Consider the following 23408-nt stretch of genomic DNA (forward strand, 5'->3'; position numbering starts at 1 on the left):
AGCTTGCCTGAGGGCAAGATCGCATACCAGCGCTGGTGTAGAAGACTCAGATGCTGACTTCAAGGGCCTGTGTGGTGAAGAAAGCTGATAGGCATATGTCAGGAAATGGTAGGTGCTGTGGGAAGCCTGCCAGTGAGCTTGTGCACAGTACTGCAGAGCATGGAGAAGTCCAGTTCTCCAAGTGCTGAGGCTTCGCACAGAGACCATTCCATCCACATGGACTGAGTGGTCAGCTCCATAAACACAACAGTGGTGCCCACCATGATGCAGCCTCTACTGAAAGCTTGCACAAAAGCTCGCACAGCTGCTATGGAAGCTCAGGCAATATCCATCTTGGTTCTAGGGGCCACTGTTGACAGGGTTTGCAGACCACTCCTGTGACACCATTCTTGTACTCGGTTCTCATGCCGAGCTGAGGTGCAGTCCCAGGAAAGTAGCTGTGGCTCCATGAGTGAGTCACCTACTGTCCTGTCTCAGGATAGCAACATGCCTGTCCCTCCACTACCTACTGCAGCAGTTTCTTTGTCAATGCCACACAGACAGCTGGGCCAAACTGCCCTGGCACATGCTAAGGGTGCTGCTGTCTGCAGCTGGACTCTCAAGCTCCAGAGCTGCTGGAGGTTTCCCACCACAGCCATCTGGAGAGTCCTCAATGGAACTTCAGCAGCCTTCTACCACCAATGCTGTAACCACTGGTGGAATACTTTGTAGTAGCACTAAGCTAAGTAAACGAGAGCACAAGACCGGTACGAAGAGTTTGCATGAGTGTTTGGATATTTCTGGTAATTATTGGATACAGATGGAATTGAGGTGTTGGAAAAGTATGTTTATTGCTCTGGATTTTGAGTTGCCACTTATATTTGTAGTGAAGTGAGGGCAGGACTTATAAGGCTGGACTGAACGAAGGCAGATGGATGGTGTTAGTAAGGAAGTTGGTGGTAAGGATTGTAGTACTCTTGGTGTCTTGAGGAAGGGAGGTATAGTAATGTTAAGTGCTCTTGGAGTAGTTGCTCTTTGAGAACTCTGGCAGCTTGGGCACTGGTAGTTGATGCCGCTGCTACTCTACCTCCTCTTCATGCTGCTGATCCTTGTCCTCCTGTTCTTCTGCCTACTGTACTTCTTGCTGTCCAAGTGATGTTAACAACTGCGTGGTGACAAATTATGGAGAATGCAGCAGATGACCACCAATCTAGACACCCTTTCAGGTACGTCCTCCCAAATAGTCCAGGCAGTAGATGTGTTGCTTGAGCAAACAGACTTTCTGCTCAGTGATGTTTCTTGGGCCAATATGGCTGTCGCTGCACATCAGCTCTGCAGGTGTACCTGGGTCCCTGGTAGGAGTCATATATTCTCTGGAGTTTAGAAGAATGAGAGGTGATCTCATTGAAGCATACAAAATTCTTACAGGGCTTGACAAGGTTAATGCAGGAAGGATGTTTCCCCTGGCTGAGGGGATCCAGAACCAGGGGACACAATCTCAGAATAAGAGGTAAACCATTTAGAACTGAGATGAGGAGGAATTTCATCACTCAGTGGGTGGTGAATCTGTGGAATTCTCTACCCCAGAGGGCTGTGAAGGCTTAGTCATTGCGTATGTTCACGACAGAGATCGGCAAATTGCTAGATATTAAAGATATCAAGGAATATGGGGATAATGCGGGAAAATGGCGTTGAGGTAGTTCAGCCACGATCTAGTTGAATGGCGGAGCAGACTCAAGGGGCCGAATGGGCTACTCCTGCTCCTATTTCCTATGAGGCAGATAATGCATGTGCATGTCTCATCGTCAGTGTTAGCTTGATTGCTAAGCACCTTTAAGATTTTACATGGAGCTAATATATTAAAATGGATAATTTACTGGATAGATGATTTAGCTGTGGTTTTTTATTTTAACCGTGCTGTTCACACTCCAGCCTGTCAAAAATTCTTTATTTGCGCTGCATGTCTTTAAAACCAAATGTAGATCACATGTTCTTCATTGATGTTGTGATCCCTGTGAGTGCAATTCATGCCACAGTTCTCTTCCAGCACTGCCTGTAGCTGCCACACCGTAATGTAAATGAGGTGGTACTTGTACCTCTACAACAGCAACAGCAATAACAACTTATATTTATATTGTGTCTTTAATGCAGTAAAAGATGCTTTGCTGGAGCATCATAAAACATAAAACTGAGCCTTATAAGGAGATATTGGACTGGATTTTACAGTCTTCACCACCACTCCTGTCCTGGCGGGTATGGGGGCGGGGAGAGCATTTCATTGGGTGGGATGGCCCCTCAACGCCTTTCCCACCCTGCTACCAATTGAGACATTTAAGTGGACAATTAATGCCCAATAAGGGCCTCTTCCCACTGCTGCCAGTGTTAACCCAGCAGCAGGCGGGCCGGTTGCCAGACAGGGAGCATGACAAGCAAATCTGTGTGGGTTGATTTCAGACTTCTGGAGGGTGAGGGTGGGGTCCCTCATTCAAAGGCACTCAGTGCCTGATCGAGGGACCCGGCAACAGGAAAGGAGTGCCCGCTGAGAGCCACCCCACCCCCACCCCCCCCACCGCCCTTGTTGCTGACCCACCTACAACCCCCCTCCCCCGCGACCCCCACCTTGCAAAATCCCTCCTGCCATCACTCACCTGTGGCCTCGATCCATCAATGATCCTGAACCTTGGATGGGTGCATTATCGGCAGCAGCCACCACCTCCCTGGTGCCTTTGCAGAGTAAAAAGCAGGCAGGTATCCATCCCCAGGGTCCTTAATTCTGGGGAAAGCCCACTGCTGCCCAGCTAAGTGGCTGATTGGCACGTAATGTGGTGGGCCTTCCTGCAAAGAGGTGACACGTTGCTCTTACTGGCTCTTTAGTTGGCAGGCGAGACACACGTCACCTCGATTAAATAACGTCCATTAGGTCAGATGACCGAAAGCTTGGTCAAAAAGGTAGGTTTTAAGGAGTGTCTTAAAGGAGAAAAACAAGGTAGAGAGACAGAGATATGTCGGGAGGGTACGCCAGAGCTTAGGGTCTAGGCAACTGAAGGTGTGGCCACCAATGGTAGAGCAATTAAAATCAGGGATGCACAAGAGGCCCAGAATTAGAGGAGTGTAGATATCTTGGAGGGTTGTGGGGCTGGAGGAGATTACAGAGATGGGGAGAGGTGAGGCCATGGAGGGATTTGAAAACATGGATGAGAATTTTGAAATCAAGGTGTTGCTTGACCGGGAGCCAATGTAGGTCAGCAAGCACAGGGGTGATATGTAAATTGGACTTGGTGTGAGTTAAGACACGGGCAGCAGAGTTTTGGATGAGCTCAAGTTTAAGGAGGGTAGAATGTGGGAGACCAGCCTGGAATGCATTGGAATAGTTAAGACTAACGAAAGCATGAATGAAGGTTTCAGTATCAGATGAGCTGAGACGGGCAAAGTCGGGTGATGTTATGGAGGTGAAAATAGGTGGTCTTAGTGATGATGTGAATATGAAAGTGAAAGCTTATCTCAGGGTCAAATGTGATGCCAAGGTCGTGAACAGACTGGATTAATCTGAAATAAAAACAGAAAGTGCCTGAAATACCCAGCAGGTCAGGCAGCATCTGTGGAGAGAGAAACAGAGTTGACATTTCAAGTCAGATATGACTCTTCAGTTCTAAAGAAGAGTCATATCCAACTCGAAATGATCCTTGTGGGACACCAGAGATAGCATTGCAGAAGCAGGAAGGGAAGCCATTGCAAGTGATGCTCTGGCTATGATAAGAGAGCTAAGAATAGAACCGCATGAGAACAGACCCACCCACCTGGACAATGGTGGAGATGTGTTGGAGGAGGATGGTGTGGTCAACCATGTCAAAGGCTGCAGACAGGACGAGAAGGATGAGGGGAGAAAGTTTACCTTTGTCACATCACATAGGATGTCATTTGTGACTTTGATAAGAGCTGTTTCAGCACTGTGGCAGGGGAGAAAACCCGATTGGTGGGATTCAAACATGGCGTTCCGGGAAAAATGGAAATGGATTTGGGAGGTGACAACACGTTCAAGGACACTGAAGAGGAAAGGGAGGTTAAGCCATTGCAAGTGATGCTCTGGCTATGATAAGAGAGCTAAGAATAGAACCGCATGAGAACAGACCCACCCACCTGGACAATGGTGGAGATGTGTTGGAGGAGGATGGTGTGGTCAACCATGTCAAAGGCTGCAGACAGGACGAGAAGGATGAGGGGAGAAAGTTTACCTTTGTCACATCACATAGGATGTCATTTGTGACTTTGATAAGAGCTGTTTCAGCACTGTGGCAGGGGAGAAAACCCGATTGGTGGGATTCAAACATGGCGTTCCGGGAAAAATGGAAATGGATTTGGGAGGTGACAACACGTTCAAGGACACTGAAGAGGAAAGGGAGGTTAGAGATGGAATGGTAGTTTTCAAGGACAGTGGGGTCAAGGGTTTTTTTTTGAGGAGAGGGTGATGATGGCACAGTGGCCTCTAGTGGCACAGTGACCCACTTCAGGAGGTGATTTTTTTCCTTGCGCTCCCAGAGATGCAGTACCATTGGCGATACCAAATCTTTGTTCTGGTGACAGGTGTGCTGAGTTTCTGCCTTCATTTTTAAACTATCAATACAACTTCTGTATTTCTAGGCTGTATAGAATTTCCCCCAAAGTCCCATGTAGATTCAAAGTGGCAACTTTTGAATATCTCTCCAAAGGCTTAGCACAAAAAAACCCTGACAGTGAAAGGATTATAGGCCCAACTATCGGGATGAATCAAACTCATACAACAAATCAGATTAAATGGAATACTTCCACTTGTCAATCAAGGCATTAAGTGTAAAGATGTGATTATACAATGGGAAAGGTATTAAACTCAAACCTGGCATTTTTCATTTTACCACAGCTGATGAATGGCCAAGATAGCAGTCTCAAATATCCTGAAGCCTACAACAAAAGAAAAAAATTTCAAATTATGAAGAGTCTTTCAGTATACAAAGGAATACTGCCACATACACTTAATGCAGACTTTGGTAATTAAACCAGAAGTCCAGCTTAGAGAGTATAGAGAGCATGTAAACTTTATTAATAAGGGAGCAAAAGTACAGTATATCAGGGCGTACAATATACAAAGATGCATTATAAAGGACAGATTGATTCCACTGTGTGATAATAGATAGCTTCAACAGCGCAAATTAAGAACATTCTATAACTATGGAGCTGTTTTGCTTAACTGTGGTAATCAATTGGGTAACGTGGGTTGTGACGGTGCCACCTGCCTCTTTGCAGCAGCGAGGAGCTTGAACCATCTGGTGATCGAGCCCTCAACCCGAGGCCAGGTGCCCCAAGGCAACCCGCGTGGCGGGGAGGATGGGAAATTGGTCAGCTCCTGATTCCCCTGACCCCACAAAAATGAAAGACTTTTTTTTGGCTGTTGCAGAGCATCCTATAGTGATCTCTTTAAGAACAGCTGATTAGGACACTCCATGACAGAGACCAATGGACAGGGCATGTGTCGTTCACTTCCCTGCCCATTAGTACACGGAAATTGCATCAGGGTCCTACAATTGAGACAGGACCCTGATTTAAATAACTGAACCAAAGCGCGTACCTGTTTCTTGCAAGAGTGCTGGCCACCCATTTCAATGCTCGCTCTTGAGTCGGGCAGGCCTTGGGTAGCCAAAAGGCTACTTTTTCCTCAAATTTTGTTGGTCTAATAGCCCATTTTCCAGTGTAAATGAGATGGTCGACATATGAAAAGTTGTCCCCTATATGGGAATGCTCAGTGCATCAAAACTTTTCTCTCTGGCCCTGACACTCCACAGGTGTTCTTCCAGTTTCCCACTGTAACTCCAGTAGGAGACTAGTAAAGTCACCTCATCATCACCACCGTCCTCCCCCAGCCTGAGAAATAGCAAGAGATTAGGAAAAACCCCACAGAAATTCCATAGCCTCTATTTTGGAGTCTTAGTACTACAACGCTTGATTCTATGAATAACTTGCTGGAACAAATATTTGTATTTATTTCAGCAGGAGCTCCAGTATGGAGGAACTCAAATCAAATGTTGATCAAAGCTAAATATAAACAGAAAGTGCTGGAAATACGCGGCAGGTCTGGCAACATCTGTGGAGAGAGAAGCCGAGCTAATGTTTCAGGTCTGTGACCTTTCTGATGAGTTATATAGTGCCTTTCATGAGCACTAAACATCTCAAAGTGTTTAACAGCCAATGAAGTACCTTTTGAACTGCAGTCAGTGGTGTAATGTAGGAAACATGGCAGCCAATTCACACACAGTGACCTCCCACAAACAGCAGTGTGATAATGACCAGATTGTTTTTTTAACCTTGTCTTCTACCCAACTCTTTTCACTCCTTCGCTGTGTGCCTTGTCCCTTCAGCTGGGTTTCTCAATAGGCAAACTCAACTTAAGTGATAAATGAGCTACATTTTATCGCAAGGTCTCACGTGCCCAGTATGTAATATTAATCTAAAACCATTTTTCTTTTCCCATCAGCCTGCAAACCTGGGTTCTACAAAGCCTTTGCTGGAAATGTTAAATGTGCCAAGTGCCCTCCTCACAGCCATGCTCAAGAAGAAGGTTCTGTGTACTGTGACTGTGACAGGAATTACTTCAGGGCACACAAAGATCCCATCTCCATGGCTTGCACTAGTGAGTATTACTCTTTCTCTCTTGTTTAGTTTCTGTCTTTGTCCCAGCAATTTCTGGCTGTGGCCACACAGGAAAAGCAATCAGCTTTTGCGATATTCCAGCTTCACTGTGATGGTGAAATCAATACTCGTATTGTGTTTCCTGGATGAGAAATGTTTTTTATAGCATTTTCATAATTAGCATTAAGAGGCTTATTAGAGTGTTATGGATCTTTATAAATTAAGTTTCCACCGAAATCTTGGTGATGAGAGCTGTTGATTGTGGTGGGCAGGAAAAGAAAGAAATAAAAACAGAAGATGCAGGAAATACTCAGCGGTCTGGCAGCACCTGTGGCGAGAGAAATAGAGTTGATGACCTTTCATCAGAACTGGAAGAAATTAGGAACGTAACAGGTTTGAAGCAAATAAAAGAAAGACCTCTAAATACATAGTGCTTTATCATGCCTAGCAAATATCTCAAAGCACTTGATAGAACCACAGCACAGAAAGAGGCCGTTTGTCCCATTGTGTTTGTGTTGGTTCTTTGCTCAATCTCTTTCGATAACCCTGTGTTTTCCTTTGCTTCAAATGCTTATCTCAATTTCCCTTAAAAGATGCAATAGCCTCAACCACTCCCTGTGACAAATTATCCATACTCCAACACTCCTAACCTCTCTCCTTACTTGGTTAGTAATGATTTTAAATTGATGATCCCTTGCTACTGACTCAATATAGTTGTTGTTCACTGCAGAAACCAGAGGAAGTAGTTCCTCCCTATGCACCCTGTCAAAACCTCCTCATGGTCTTAAGAACATGTATTAAAATACCTTCAGCCTTCTCTGCTACAGTAAACATAAACCAAAATCTCAACTTTTTCCTCAAAGCTACTTTCCCATTCTGGTCAATCTGCATTATATATTCTCTGTCTTTGTATATGCTTTGTATAAAGGGATGGCCAATGCTGCACATAATACTTTAAATGTGATCTAACCTACATTTTATATAAATTTATGATTACTTTCACTTGTACTCTATTCCTCTACCTATAAAATCCAAAAATGTTGTTGACATTTTTCATGGCTTTGTCCACCTGCGTTCATACTGTCAGAGAATGATATATATGAACCAGTATATCTCTCTGTTCATCTATAATCTTAAGATCCTTTCTATTAAGTGTATACTCCTGGTCTTTGCTTTTCTTCCCAAAATATATGACTTCACAGTTTTCCACATTAAATTGCTTTTTCCACCTATCTGCTGACCCCACCAATGTCTATGTCTTCATGTAGTATTTTACAGTTAGCCTCGCTGTGTGCCAACTTTTGTGTTATGAACAAATTTCAAGACTGTGTTCCCACTTCCCTTTCTATTTCTTAACTCCCCTCATTTGGATTCTGTCTTAACACAATCCCAGGACTTCCTTACACTACAGTACTGATAGAATCCTTACTAATACTGCCACTCTGTCTCAGTTTTTCTCTACCTCTACTGAAAATGGAATAGGCAGGAATGTCAATCCTGTCCAAACTCAAACCATGACTCCAATATAACTATTACATCATACCCCTCCATAGATCTTAATGCTGCTAACACTCCAATTTTGTTTTGAATATTTTATGCATTCGCATACATACCACTCAATCCAGAATCCAATATTTGGGATGTTGATCCTTTATTCCCTGGTTTTCTCAATTATTTACTTTTATTGCCCATTGCCCCTTCTACAGCATTGTTTTATATTTATTTCTTTCCCTTTCTTCTCTGATTTTTCATGCTCTTTATTTCAGCTAAACCTTTTGCTTCTATTCCACAGCGTTATTGATCCTACACTCCCTTTCTAGTCTCAGATTTAGACTTCCCCATCCTCTGCCATATTAGTTCAAAACCTCTTCCATTGCTATAATTATCCTCCCTGCAAGGACATTAATTCTGTTTTGGTTCAGGTGAAGATTATCCCTTCAGGTTATTCTTCCCTTGTTCAATAACTCATTTCACTACCCCATGACTGTGAAGCCTTCCTGTACCAGCCATGCACTGATCTTTTGGAACTTCCTTTGCTGTCCAGTGTTAAGGTGAAGCAACCTGAAGATCACTGGCTCGGAGGCTTTTCAATCTAGTGTTTGACTCCTTAAACTCCCTCTGCAAGACTTCAATGTACTTCTATCTATGTCTCTGATTTGAGCACGGACACATTAATTTGGATGTTCTCTCTCCAGTTACAGAAGTTTTTCTACCCATTCCATGATGTTCTTCACCCTTCATGCTGGCAACATTTCACAACTGCAAAATGTCTATCTATTCCCCCAACTATAAAACCACTCATTACTACCACTATCCTGTTTTTGCCATCTACCTGACTCTCAACTTGATGGTTAGTACTGTGTTCCACAATGCCGCAATGTTGCTCAGAGCCACTTTTCTTTGGGGCACTGGCATCTCGCATTTTGCCGGTACTATGTATCATTGGACAGCTGAGGTGAGCCAAGGGTTGCCCGCTTCTGTGAGATCAGTCTCTTATCTGGCGCCTCTATGGATAGTTTCTTCTCTTTTTCTACACTATTGCTGACCATATTCATTAGCTTAAGATCCAGAAACATCTCATTTTGCTGCCATGGAATGTGGTAGCTGCTCCTTGAGCACACAGATCCTTTGCTTCAGAGACTCAACTTTCCCAACACTTTTTTTATTTGTTTCATGGGATGTGGGTGTCACTGGCATGGCCAGCATCTGTTACCCATGCCTAATTGCCCTTAAGAAGATGGTGTTGAGCTGCCTTCTTGAGCCGCTGCTGTCCTTGGGGTGTAAGTACACCAACAGTGCTGTTAGGAAGGGAATTCCAGGATTTTAACCCAGCGACAGTGAAGGAACAGCAATATAGTTCCAAGTAAGGTTGGTGTGTGGCTTGGAGGCAAGGGTGCAGATGGTGGTGTTCCCAAGCACCTGCTGCCCTTGTCCTTCTAGGTGGAAGAGGTCGGGGGTTTGGAAGGTGCTGTCGAAGGAGGCGTGGTGAGGTGCTACAGCGCATCTTGTATCACTGCTGCCACTGTGCATTGGTGGTGGAAGGAGTGAATGTTTAAGGTGATCGATGAGATAATGATGAAGAGGGCTGCTTTGTCTTGGATGGTGTCAAGCTTCCTGAGTGTTATTGGAGCTGCATTCATCCAAGTAAGTGGAGAGTATTCCATCACACTCCTGACTTATGTCTTGTAGATGGTGGGGAGTCAGGACGTGGGTTATTCACCACAGAATTCCCAGCCTCTGACCTGCTATTGTAGCCACAGTATTTAAGTGGCTGGTCCAGTTCATTTTCTGTTCAATGGTTACTCCCAGGATATTGATAGTGGGGGATTCAGCAATGGTAATGTCATTGAATGTCAAGGAGAGATGGTTAGATTCTCTCTTATTGGACATTATCATTGCCTGGCACTTGTGTGCATGAATGTTACTTGCCACTTATCAGCCCAAGCCTGAATGTTGTCCAGGTCTTGCTGCATATGGACACTGGCTGCTTCAGTATCTGAGGAGTCGCAAATGGTAGTGAACATGATATAATCATCAGCGAACATCCACACTTCTGACCTTAATATGGAAGGAAGGTCATTGATGAAGCAATTGAAGATGGTTGGGCCTAGGACACTACCCTGAGGAACTCCTGCGATGATATCCTGGGACTGAGATGATTGACCTCCAACAGCCACAACTATCTTCCTTTGTGCTCGGTATGACTCCAACCAGTGGAGAGTTTTCCCACAGATTCCCATTACCTTCAAATTGGCAAGGGCTCCTTGATGTGACACTTGATCAGATGCTGCCTTGGTATCAAGGGCAATCACTCTCACCTCATCTCTTCAGTTCAGCTTTTTTGTCCATGTTTGGACCAAGGCTGTAATGAATGGAACCCAAACTGAGCATCAGTGAGCAGGTTGTTGCTGTTTAAGTGGTGCTTGATAGCACTTTTGATCACACCTGCCATCACTTTTCTGACGATCGAGAGTAGACTGATGGGGCGGTCATTGGTTGGATTGGGTTTTTCCTCTTTTTTGTGGAGAGGACATACCGGGGCAATTTCCCATATTGTCTGGCAGATGCCAGTGTTGTAGCTGTACTGGAACAGCTTGGCTAGGGGCACGACCTAGAACAAATGTGCTAGCCCTGGATGCACTGAGAATTCATGACGCCTCACACATTGTGTATTTATAGCATTTTCTGCCTTTGGGTTTGCAGCACTTTTTTACTTTTTCATTTGTGATTAAATTAAAATCTTCTCCTTCAGTTCAACTTAAGAGTTTGGACTGTCACAATTCAGTTCCCAGTAAATACAACCATCTGTTGAAAATGATTTGTGACACAATTCGGCACTTATTTGGAAACCTTCAGGTTGTAAGAATGGCTGGTGTGTGCAGTTGAAATGCTTCCACCAGTAGAGTAAGGGCTCTCTTCTGACATTGAGGCTGTATAAAGAGAGATTTATTATTGATGTAATCTACACTATATCTGCTGTTATGACCAGGTGAGAAAGAGGTCTAGGGTTCCCTTTCAGCCTTCACCTGGTCTTACCGCAACAGGGTTTAATTTTAAACACACCGTGTTTTTAGCTTCCCTTTGGTGAATCTGTGTTCACCACTTTCCAATTATGAGGCAAAGAAACCAGCAGAAACAGGCTTTCTTGGGTTTAAAGAAGAAAAGTTGAAATTTATTCAACTTTTTAAACTTAAACTCTAATTCGGTTAACGGCTATGGATACACGGCACGCCCACGCTAGCAGACACATGCGATACACACATGCAGTTAGAGGCAGAACAGAGCAGAAGAAATAAAGTGGAAAAGCCTGAGGCAATATCTGAAGAGTTTTTGTAACAGTTCTTTGAGCTCACTGTAGAGTCCTTGATTGTAGGTAAATCTTGTTTTCACTGGGGCCCAGTATTCTTCTTAAACCTTGTTCACTGTAGGAGACTTTTCTCTCTTGGGGTTCATGTGTCTTCAGTGGATTCTGAGGCTTGTGAGTAAGAGATGGGAGCAGACAGGAGAGATCTTCTCAGTTCAGGAGCAAACAGACACTTTCTGCTCAAACTGTTTGTACAATTCAGAAAACGCCAGATTGCCCAGCAAGTTAGTCATATGACTAACTGGTCTGACCATGTCTTGGATTGTATCACCTTCGCAGTGTCTGGAATGCTTCTCTTACACACAGTACCTGGTGATCAAGGTCCATTGTGGGTTGAATGTGTCAGGGAATGATCCTTTGTCCTTCCAATCGCTGTCTGTTAATATGCAAATGTCTTTCCCAGCCACGGCTGCTCTGTTAAACAAATCCTTTCTTCACTCCAGTAACAATTTAAAATCAATGCCCATGACAAAATTAATGTGTCTCATTCTTCGCAGGTTGGGGCCGAGCATGACACCTCCACACCCAGCGGAATGAAATGCGACTTGAGAAAAGACGCTTTTCATTAAAAGGGTCGAGAGAAAAATATAAGATATAGGAAAAAAACATGCATTTCTCTCATTCATTCATTCACAAATCCTAAAATGAATTAAAATCGGCCCTTTTTGTCATCCCAATAAACAAGTGGTTCTTTTTGGGTAAGTTTCTCTTCCGTTTGCCCATTTCCCTGACTGCCTAGGGTCTTTGTTCCTGCTGAGGTAATTTTTTTTATCAGGAGAGTCTATAGTGGGGTGATGGGTGGTGGGGGGGGGGGGGTTTATCCTGAACTCCCTTTCCGTGCTTTGCTGCGTCATGCAAAGGCTTTTGACTTTGGGGGATAGGCGGTTTTCTTTTTTCTGACTGTGGGGGAGGATTCTTTGCTAATCTCCTCTTTTGTTCCAGAGGACACTCCTGCCTGCAGATATTTGTGCAGACTCTATTGCACTCCCCTGTGGTACTTCAACTAGGTGAGGTATCACCCTCACGGTTTCTCTGCCCTCTAAAGGTCTTTCTTTGTCTCTGCAGTTTCCTGTAAATGCTGTTAGCGACTCCGGTGGGGTGCTTCTAGTGTCTGCATTTACATAGGAGGATGCGGGGTCTAATTTGTCCAATATTTCAGAGTTGGCTGGGGTTTTCATCCAGGATTCCTCCTGGACTTCCTTTAATCTGCCCTCTTGGTCACTTTTTCCCTTCCCTGTCTAACCTTTGGCCAGCCTTGTGCCTGCTTGTCCCTTTTGTTCTCGGTGGGGGTCCCTTACAGTTCACCAGCCCTCTGCTGGAGGGTCCTCCTAACACCGGTATAGGACTTAGGGGTGCAAGTTTCACTGTAGGTTGGGGTTTACCCTCAACCTGGCACATGTGGCAACTCCTGCAATACTCCACCACATCTTTGTGGAGTTTTGGACAGTCAAACTGCTGTCTTATGCGGGCTTTGGTCTTTCGTACACTGGCATGTACAGTCACTGTAGTCTCGTGGGCCATTCGTAATATTTCACTCTGGTACCTCTGTGGCACCACTAACTTGTGAACTACTGTCCACTCCTGGCTCTCAGGTCTGTGAGGAGAACTCCATTTCCTCATCAGTACCTCATTCTTTAAATAGTAGCAATCAGGGACTCCCTCTGCTTCACTTTCAGACTGGGCAGCCTGTGCTAAGTCTTGCAATACTGGGTCGGCTTGCCGAGCCTCACCTAGGGAAAATCCATTTCATTCATTCCCTGGGTCTCTTAATTTTCCAATGAAAGTCTCAGACAGACATACCTGGTCATCTGCCTGCAGTGCCAATGCAGTCTCCTCTGGGGGAGCTGGTTTGATCATGGTCTGATCCACTACACATTCAGGGAAACTGCAGGGGTCCATCTCCTGCCATGGTCCGGTCTCTCTGACATCCTTCAGTCTTTCTTTCATTACTGGGGGGCTACCACCTTCACCGCCCCCCCCCCCCCCAGCCAGGAGCAGGTTAACCCCATCCACAGGCAAACTAGGGACAATCCCGACGGTCACCGGTCCCGAAACTTGGTTGCACTCCAGGTGCACCTGATGTACAGGTACAGGCATAGACTGCCCTCCAAAGGCATTCACCACCATTCTGATGTTCACTGCACTCTCTGGGTGAAAGGTCAGGCCTTTTCCTAGTAAAAGGGTTCTAGTGGCCCCTGTGTCCCTGAGAATTACTATAGGCTTCCTTGGATATAGGGTTACTTTCCTTTCAGACACAAAACCTTGATAACTCTCAGGAATCCTATTACATTTTCCTGCACTTGCAGCCATAAGCTTCCTGGGCCTCAGTCTTAGTATAGACTCATGCGAAATATGGCAGCACCAACAGAGCAGTGCCCCCTTGCTCTGCTGTGCTTTCCATCAGGGTCCCTTCTTCACTGAATGGGTGTGCCCTGATTAACCCTGCAGATTTTCCCTTTAGTTTCCAGCAGTCAGCTTTTAAATGCCCTGCTTTATTACAATAGAAGCACACAGGTCTCCAGGTTTCACTTTTGCTCACAGCATCTTCCTTTTAGGCTGGAGGAGGGCCCCCTGTATCTCCTACTATCCTTTCTCTCCCAGGACTGCCTGCGTGGCGATCACCCTCCCACCCTTTGTCCTTTTCGGATTTGCGGGGGTGACTAGGAAAGGTTTTCCCCTGGGAAACCAACTTATAAATTAAAGCAAACTCATTGGCCAGAACGGCTCTGGACCTGCTGTTCCTCTACATGGAGAGTGGGAGAGAGTGTTTAAATTCCTCTAACAGAATTACTTATCTGAGATTCTCATAGCTGAGCTGCACTTTAAGAGCCCTCAGCCACTGGTCAAAAGCCAGTTGCTTATTTCTTTTAAACTCCAGATAAATTTGATTAGCTTGCTTCTTAAGAGTTCTAAACATTTGCCGATAGGCTTTGGGTACTAATTCATATGCCCCGAGGATAGCATTTTTGGTCAGTTCATAATTTGATGAACTCTCATCTGGCAACAGGGAATAAACCTCATGGGCTTTTCCAGTTAGTTTGCTTTGTAGTAAAAGAGGCCAGGTCTCAGCTGGCCATTTTCTCAAAGGATACAAAAAATGCTTCTACATTAAAGACCTGCTTGGGTCTCTAAATGAGACCCGACCCGAGCCCAACAGAACCCCATCCAACCCCAAGCCCGACCCGGCCCGAATCCTTCCAATTTTTCCCGCGCCCGACCCAACCCGACCATCAGTTAATCTACCTTCCGTTTTTCGCTTTGTTCCTTACCCGCACAAGCTTAAAATAACTGTAGCAAAACCACCTTTAAAGTCCAAAAAGTAAATTAACATTAAAGTCACTTACCTGAGGTGGTGATAGAGCGTGTCCGATCCGGTCTGACCTGACCTGAGCCCGAATGCCAGACCCGGAAGTGCGACTCGACCCAACCGGAACCCGCACATGTTGTCGGGTTAGGTAGCAGGCCTTTATTCTACATCGTCCTCATTGAATTTTGGAATTAGTTGAGCTAGTTTTAACAATTTTGTACACAGCCATAGATTACACTTCTCCATATTGGCCAGGCTTTCATTGGGGTTACTCTGTTACCCCTTCGTTAACTCAAGCCACTTCAGCTCTCTTTCTTCTCATTCTTTCTGGAATATTCTTTCTCTCTCCTCTCTCTCTCATTCCTTCTCCTGTCTTTTTCTTTCTCTCTCTCTCTCTCCTCTTTCTTTCTCTTCACATTCCTTCTGGAAGGCTCTATCTTTGTCCCTCTCCTGTCTCTCTCTTTCTCTTTCCCTGTCTTCTAATTCAAGTTTTCTTTGTTCCCGTTGTATCTTTGCTAACAATACCCTGTCTGGTTATTTCTAACCCTGTTTCTGCTTCTTCAGATTCAAGTGAAAAATGGTTGACCACCAGCCTTAGGAGTTCAGACTTCCTAGCCTTGCCACATACAATGATCGAAAACTGCTCAGCCATTTTCCTCAACTCCTTCATAGACAATGCTTTTAACATCCCAAGTTACTTCAACCCTAGCTTGGAGAGCTACTAGCTTCAGTTACAGACATGTTAGCACACACAACCACAAGAAAACCTATATTGAAATCTTGCTCTTTTTTTGATTGGGCGGAGCAGTGGCGCAGTGTTTGGAACTGCAGCCTCACAGCTCCAGGGACCTGGATTCTGGGTACTGCCTGTGCAGAGTTTGTAAGTTCTCCCTGTGACCGCATGGGTTTTCGCCGGGTGCTCCGGTTTCCTCCCACAGCCAAAGACTTGCAGGTGATAGGTAAATTGGCCGTTGTAAATTGCCCCTAGTGTAGGTAGGTGGTAGGGAATATGGGATTACTGTAGGGTTAGTATAAATGGGTGGTTGTTGGTCGACACAGACTTGGTGGGCCGAAGGGTCTGTTTCAGTGCTGTATCTCTAAAATATTAAAAAAAACTTTTTGGCTTTCCACTTCCAATTTCTCTCATTTGTCTGTGGGTCAATCCTGGATGCTAGCACCCAAACTTCTGTTATGACCGGGTGAGAAAGAGGTCTAGGGTTCCCTTTCAGCCTTCACCTGGTCTTATCGTAACAAGGTTTAATTTTAAACACACGGTGTTTTTAGCTCCCCCTTTGGTGAAACCTTGTTCACAGCTTTCCAATTATGAGGCAAAGAAACCAGCGCAAACAGGCTTTCTTAGGTGTAAAGAAGAAAAGTTGAAATTTCTTAACCTTAAATTTAAACACTAGTTTGGTTAACGCCTGCGGATACTGGACGTGCCCATGCTAGCATGCATCTGTATGCGATACACACATGCAGATAGAGGCAGAACAGAGCAGAAGAAATAAAGTGGAAAAGTTTGAGGCAATATCTGAAGAGTCTTTGTAATGGTTCTTTGAGCTCACTGTAGAGTCCTTGATTGTAGGTAGATCTTGTTTTCATTGGGGCCCAGTATTCTTCTTAAACCTTGTTTGCTGCAGGAGACTTTTCTCTCTTGGGGTTCATGTGTCTTCAGTGGATTCCAAGGCTTGTGAGAAAGAGATGGGAGCAGACAGGAGAGATCTTCTCAGTTCAGGAACAAACAGACACTTTCTGCTCAAACTGTTTGTACAATTTAGAAAAACCCAGGTTGCCAAGCAGGTTAGTCATGTGACTAACTGGTCTGACCATGTCTTGGATTGTATCACCTTAGCAGTGTCTAGAATGCTCCTCTTACACACAATACCTGGTGATTAAGGTCCATTGCGGGTTCAATATGTCAGGGAATGATCCTTTGTCCTTCCAATCGCTGTCTGTTAATATGAAAATGTCTTTCCCAGCCACGGCTGATCTGTTTAACAAGTCCTTTCTTCACTCCAGTAACTGTTTAAAATCAATGTTCATGACAAAATTAATGTGCCTCATTCTTGGCAGGTGGGGGCCTAGCATGACACTGACTTTGGAAAGTTTGGTGCTGGCACTGTGTGACGAAATGGAAGTGTTTCACTCACTATCCCTCACCCTGATTAGTACCTGGATTCAACCTTCACCATCAAGATAATCCAAATCTTTAAAGCGGATCAGTACTAACCATAATAAAATAAATATGATCACTGGAATAATGTGCTGCTGCTGAAATTTGGCTGCACTGTATAGCTAGTCGTGAGGTCCCCGTTAAATGTATGGATTTCAGCAGTATTATGCGGTGTCTGTATTGGAATTCTATGAAGTCTGTTCTGGTAAATGGGGAAAATAAGTCTATAAAATAAAATAAAATGGGGAAAATAAGTGTTACTTGTTGAAAAGACTCCCTATTTTATGGAAGAAAATCGGCTGAGCACAATACTTTGCAATTTGAGTGCAAATGTTGCTTCTTACTGGCATGGAAAATCTTGAGTAGGGTCTTAATTCTGGTGGCATCAATGATGGGGAGCATTCTGGAGTGACTTAGACCAGTCCAAGAATCTCTCTGGTATGTCCTACCCTGGGAAATCAACACTACAGGCTGGGGAATCCACCAACTGAAGAAAGAAAAATATCTAGGAATGTGCTCCACGACAGTACCACACCGATAAACCCATCAAACCCTTCTTTATGAATTGGTTTGTATAACAAAAGGGCATGACCAAAGACAACTGTAACGTAACAGATGTCCCATAAATTGAACCTTGCTAGTTACAATGTGTTATGATGTAAATTGAATTCCTCAATGTATTACAGTTTGTAGCAGACCGTATATTTAATTCTATCTGTTATCATGCATGTTAACCTAAACAGAACACTTTAATACCTAATAGTTCACATCTAGCTATATTTAGCCAAAGTCATATTTTACATCTCTCCTGAAAGCTCTTTATTGTTTGCCCTGCTGGCAAAATGAATGTTTCATCTCATAGCACAACATGCACTGTGATTAGCTGTTTTTGAATGCAGCCCATCAATGCAATTTGCCATCAGGGTCAATAGGGCCTAACAGTAATAGAGATGGGATTCAGGTGAAATAAATGGCTCTGTGATTGTATGCAGCATTGGATATAGCAAAGGCTATGGGTCCTGACAACATCCTGGCTGTCGTACTGAAGACTTATGCTTCAGAACTAGCCACACCCCTAACCAAGTTGTTCCAGTACAGCTACAACAATGACATCTACCAGACAATGTGGAAAATTGCCCAGGTATGTCCTCTCCACAAAAAAAGGACAAATCTAATCCGGCAAATTACTGTTCCGTCAGCCTACTCTCGATCATCAGCAAAGTGATGGAAGACGTCGTTGACAGTGCTATCAAGCAGCACTTACTCAGCAATAATCTGCACTGTGATGCTCCGTTTGGGTTCTGCCAGGGCCACTCAGCTCCAGACCTCATTGCAGCTTTGGTCCAAACATGGACAAAGGAGCTGAATTCAAGAGGGAAGGTAAGAGCGTTTGCCCTTGATACCAAGGCAGCATTTGATCAAGTTTCGCATCAAGGAGCCCTCGCCAAATTGAAGTTAATGGGAATCAGGGGGAAAACTCTCCACTGGTTGGAGTCACACCTAGCACAAAGGAAGATTATTGTGATGGTTGGAGGCCAATCATCTCAGCCCCAGGACATCACTGCAGGAGTTCCTCAAGGTAGTGTCCTAGGCCCAACCATCTTCAATTGCTTCATCAATGACCTTTCCTCCATCATAAGGTCAGAAGTGTGGATGTTCGCTGATAATTGTATGATGTTTAGTACCATTCACGACTCCTCAGATACTGAAGCTGTCCATGTCCATATGCAGCAAGACCTGGACAACATTCAGGCTTGGGCTGATAAGTGGCAAGTAACATTCGTGCCACACAAGTGCCAGGCAATGACGATTTCCAAAAAGAGAGAATCGAACCATCTCTCCTTGACATTCAATGACATTACCATTGCTGAATCCCCCACTATCAACATCCTGGGAGTTACCATTGAGCAGAAAATGAACTGGACCAGCCACTTAAATACTGTGGCGACAATAGCAGGTCAGAGGCTGGGAATTATGCAGTGAGTAACCCATCTCCTGACTCCCCAAAGCCTGTCCACCATCGACAAGGCATAAGTCAGGAGTGTGATGGAATACTCTCCACTTGCCTGGATGAGTGCAGCTTCAACAATACTCAGGAAACTCAATACTATTCAGGGCAAAGCAGCCTGCTTGATTTGCACTCCCTCCACCACTGATACACAGTGACAGCAGTGTGTACCATCTACAAGATGCACTGCAGCAACTCATCAAGCTTCCTTCAACAGCACCTTCGAAACCCACAACGTCTACCACTTGAAAGACAAGGACAGCAGAAGCATTCGCCTCCAAGTCACACACCATCCTGACTTGGAACTATATCACTGTTCCTTCACTGTTGCTGGGTCAAAATCCTGGAACTCCCTTCCTAATAGCACTGTGGGCGTACCCGCACCACATGGACTGCAGCGGTTCTAGAAGGTGGTTCACCACCACCTTCTCAAGGGTAATTAGAGATGGGCAATAAATGCTGGCCTGGCCAACAATGCTCACATCTCATGAACAAATAAAAAAATAACATTGTGAAATTGAAAGAATTCTTGGACAAACTGGTTAGGCCCTAACTAGAGTACTGCATCCTGCTTACTACACATTAGGAAGGATGTGAGTGTCTTTGAGACAGTGCAGAGGAGATTTACCAAAATGGTTCCAGGGATGGGGGATTTTAGTTACTAGGTTAGAAAAGCTGGGTTTGTTCTCCCGAGAACAAAGGAGATTGAGGGGAGATTTAATAGTGGTGTACAAGATTATGCCAGGCTTAGATAAGTTAGACAAGGAAAAACTGTTTCCACTAACTAATCGTACAAGGTCTTTCTTTGGCCTCCTTATCTCGAGAGACAATGGATACGCGCCTGGAGGTGGTCAGTGGTTTGTGAAGCAGCGCCTGGAGTGGCTATAAAGGCCAATTCTAGAGTGACAGGCTCTTCCACAGGTGCTGCAGAGAAATTTGTTTGTCGGGGCTGTTGCAGAGTTGGCTCTCCCCTTGCGCCTCTGTCTTTTTTCCTGCCAACTACTCAGTCTCTTCGACTCGCCACATTTTAGCCCCGTCTTTATGGCTCAAATTGAAAGTTTTGGGCAAGAGATGCAGGGGGAATATGAGGAAGAACTTTTTTAGGCAGCAGGTGGTAATGACCTGGAACTTGCTGCCCACAAGGATAATGGAAGCAGAGACAATCAATGATTTCAAGAGGAAATTGGATGGCCAGTTGATGGAATAGGTTTGCCGGGCTACAGGGATCGAGCAGGGGATTGGGCCTGACTAGATAGCCCCGAGGAGAGCTAGCATGGACTTGAAGGGCCGAATGGCCTCCTTCTGAACCGTAAATGACTCCATGAATCAAAGTGGGTGAAGTGGTTTGGGGTAGCCCAACCTCCCATGAAAAACTATGTAAAAATCTCTGCACTAACCACACGTCTGGCAATTTTGTATAAAAGGCCCCAGAAGCAGTGAAAATGCTGATTTCTAAGTGGGTCTGAGCACTAACAAATTCCTGGTGATTGTTGAAACTTACATCAGTAAGTAGGTTTGTGTAAATCCTCCATCCTGATGTTATTGGAAGCTCAGGTACAGGCTATTAGACAATTCTATCTTCTATATTAAGTGTTTATGGCTTTGTTATATCATGAATAATTCGGTGAAGTGGGGTGGTGGGATTGAATGTTTGAGTACTAATGGGGAGTGTGACTTGACATGACTGATGCTGCTTTGAATTGTGCTGCATTCCCATTTCCAAGCTAAACTCCATTGAGAGCTGAGGTCACAGGGAAATAACATTGAATGAGAGAGTCATAGGGAGGGAGTCCTTGACAACTCCTGCAGTCTGCTATAGGGGAGCATTGACGGTGCTTTTGTGCCAAACGTGCACCTACCCTGCAGGCACCAAGCTGTGGGGAGGGTGTTTAAAAAAAATACAAGAAGATTAAACTTTCCCAGTGTCGTTCATAAAAGTAATTTAAAAAATGTGTGGAATTTTCCACCATATTCATATAGTTGGCGGAGGATTTTTTTCTTATATTCATATTTTTTAGATTTTATATTATGATAAAATATGTTTGAATTCATTGTAAATGCTGTTTGTATTGAAAATTTAAGGCATTCACATCGACTTTCAAGTTTGGAGTTCAAGAGTAAGAAAATCTTCTTGCAGTTGTATAGGGCTTTGGTGAGACCACACCTGGAGTACTGTGTACAGTTTTGGACTGCGTACCTAAGGAAGGATACACTTGCCTTAGAGGCAGTGTAACAAAGGTTCACTAGATTGATTCCTGGCTTGAGAGGGTTGTCCTATGAGGAAAGATTGAGTACAATGGGTCTATACTCTCTGGAGTTTAGAAGAATGAGAGGTGATCTCATCGAAGCAGATAAGATTCTGAGAGATCTTGACAGGTAGATGCTTAAAAGATGTTTTTCCTGGCTAGAGAGCCTCTAGAACAAAGGGGCATAGTCTCAAGATAGGAGAATGGCCATTTCTGGCTGAGATAAAGAGAAATTTCTTCACTTGGAGGGTTGTGAATCATTGGAATTCAGTCATTGAGTATATTCAAGGTGCAGATTGATAGATTTTCCGACTCTAAGGGATATGGGGTTTGGGTGGGAAAGTGGAGTTAAGGGTGATGATCAGCCATGATCTTATTGAATGGTGGAGCAGGCCCGAGGAGCTGAATGGCCGACCCTAATTCTTATGTTTTTTTTAATTTACTGTTTACTGAGGTGCTACCCCCTTTCAGGCCTTTCTTAAAATAGCAGACTGAGGAATTTCATAAAATGTGTTGGCACATCTGTTTCTAATGTCACATAGCATAGTTCAACTCCTAAGATCTAACTACCGTCAAAAGGAAAAGTGGAAAGTCTGTGGAGTGCTTCAGGTAAACTCTTAAGCACATGAAATGCAAGGTGAATCATGCTGGCTACTCGCTAACTGATTGAATTTATCAGTCCCAAACTGCATGTAGACAAACTATAAAATCTCTTTAAGTATGGCAGAGCAGAGCAAGCAGAGTGACGTGATTTAATGGAACTGAGGGGCAGAAGAAATGTGGCAGCTTTGCACCAATGCTTCTAGGGGAACTGGTCCCAGACCTGACTTGTCAGACATCAAAGTAAAATAAGCCCAGTGGCATTATCGGATAACGGTTTTTATCTCGCCTTGCAAATATAATAGAACTAAGAAATATTAGTTGAAAAAAATTCAATAAAGTATCTGCATGCTTCATAATTCTGTGGGTTAATCATTGATCTTTTAAGCTTCGATACTAACAACTCATTGGAGAAGGATTAATAGTTCATTTCACTTTTAGATGAAGTGTGACTATGAATCCCTTTCGTGTGTCATATTTTCTTCTGTTAATAAAGTCAGACATCAGTTACATTTTTTTTCTGCAAGGGCTGAGGGCTCAAAGGATTAAGCTAAAATTATGATAAGCCAAATTTAATTAAAATATTATTGCGGTTTGAAGAATCACATGGTCATTCTGGTTCCCCATCGCCCTCAACCGTTGCTCCCCACCCAAAGCTTAAAGCTAAATGTGTTTGCTGTAAAACAATAAATTCTGAAGGCTGAGCTGCAGTAACATTTCTCCTGCTTTTATTTCCTTTCTTGTACCCTTTGATCCCAGGGCCTCCTTCCATCCCGAGGAATGTGTTCTCTAATATCAACGAGACATCGGTCATTTTGGACTGGAGCTGGCCAACCGATGCAGGAGGCCGCAAGGATGTCACCTTCAGTGTCATCTGTAAGAAGTGCACCAGCGGCCCGAAGCAGTGCGAGCCATGCATGAGCAACGTTCAGTTCCTGCCTCGGCAGACAGGTCTGGCCAACACCACAGTGACGGTGGTCGATCTGCTGGCGCACACCAACTACACCTTCGAGATTGAGGCTGTGAACGGGGTGTCTGGAATGAGCTCAATGCCGCGGCAGTTTGCTGCAGTCTCCATCACCACCAATCAGGCAGGTAAGTCATGGGGTTTACTCCCTACTTGAAGAGGCAAAAAGAATCTAAAGGAAAAAGTGATGAGGAATTTTGATGTAGTAAATAAAGCGAAACTGTTTCCACTGACAAGTTAAGGTAATTGACAAAAGGACCAGGGAGAGATGAAGAGATTTTTTTAATGAAACAGTTTATGATTTGGAAGGCACTGCCTGAAAGTATGGTGGTAGCAGATTCAATAGGAACTTTCAAAAGGGAATTTGATAATTACTCAAAAAGAAAATATCTGAAAGACGATAGGGAAAGATCAGTGTGAGTGGGACTAATTAGTAACTCTTTCAGAGAGCTGGCACAGACACAATGAACCAAATGGCCACCTCCTAAACTGTATGATTCCATGGACCTCTTCTTTTGATGTATAGATTTTGGCTGATTTTACAAATATTTAGTTTTAAACAGTGTGGCTGACTCAGAAGGGATTCTGAACTAAATGGCTGTGAGAA

At 44.2% G+C, this 23408-nt stretch overlaps 1 protein-coding gene across 2 annotated transcripts in view; it reads left to right on the forward strand.

Moving 5' to 3' along the window:
• epha3 (eph receptor A3) overlaps window positions 1-23408 on the forward strand; it is a 259677-nt gene that overhangs the window by 137265 nt on the left and 99004 nt on the right. For both annotated transcript variants that reach the window (XM_068041049.1, XM_068041050.1), the window contains exons 4-5: window positions 6482-6637; window positions 22594-22929. In XM_068041049.1, coding sequence (XP_067897150.1) covers window positions 6482-6637; window positions 22594-22929 — 492 coding nt within the window. The remainder of the gene's footprint in view (window positions 1-6481; window positions 6638-22593; window positions 22930-23408) is intronic.

This window comes from Heterodontus francisci, chromosome 10, assembly GCF_036365525.1.
Source record: "Heterodontus francisci isolate sHetFra1 chromosome 10, sHetFra1.hap1, whole genome shotgun sequence".
Taxonomy (NCBI): domain Eukaryota; kingdom Metazoa; phylum Chordata; class Chondrichthyes; order Heterodontiformes; family Heterodontidae; genus Heterodontus; species Heterodontus francisci.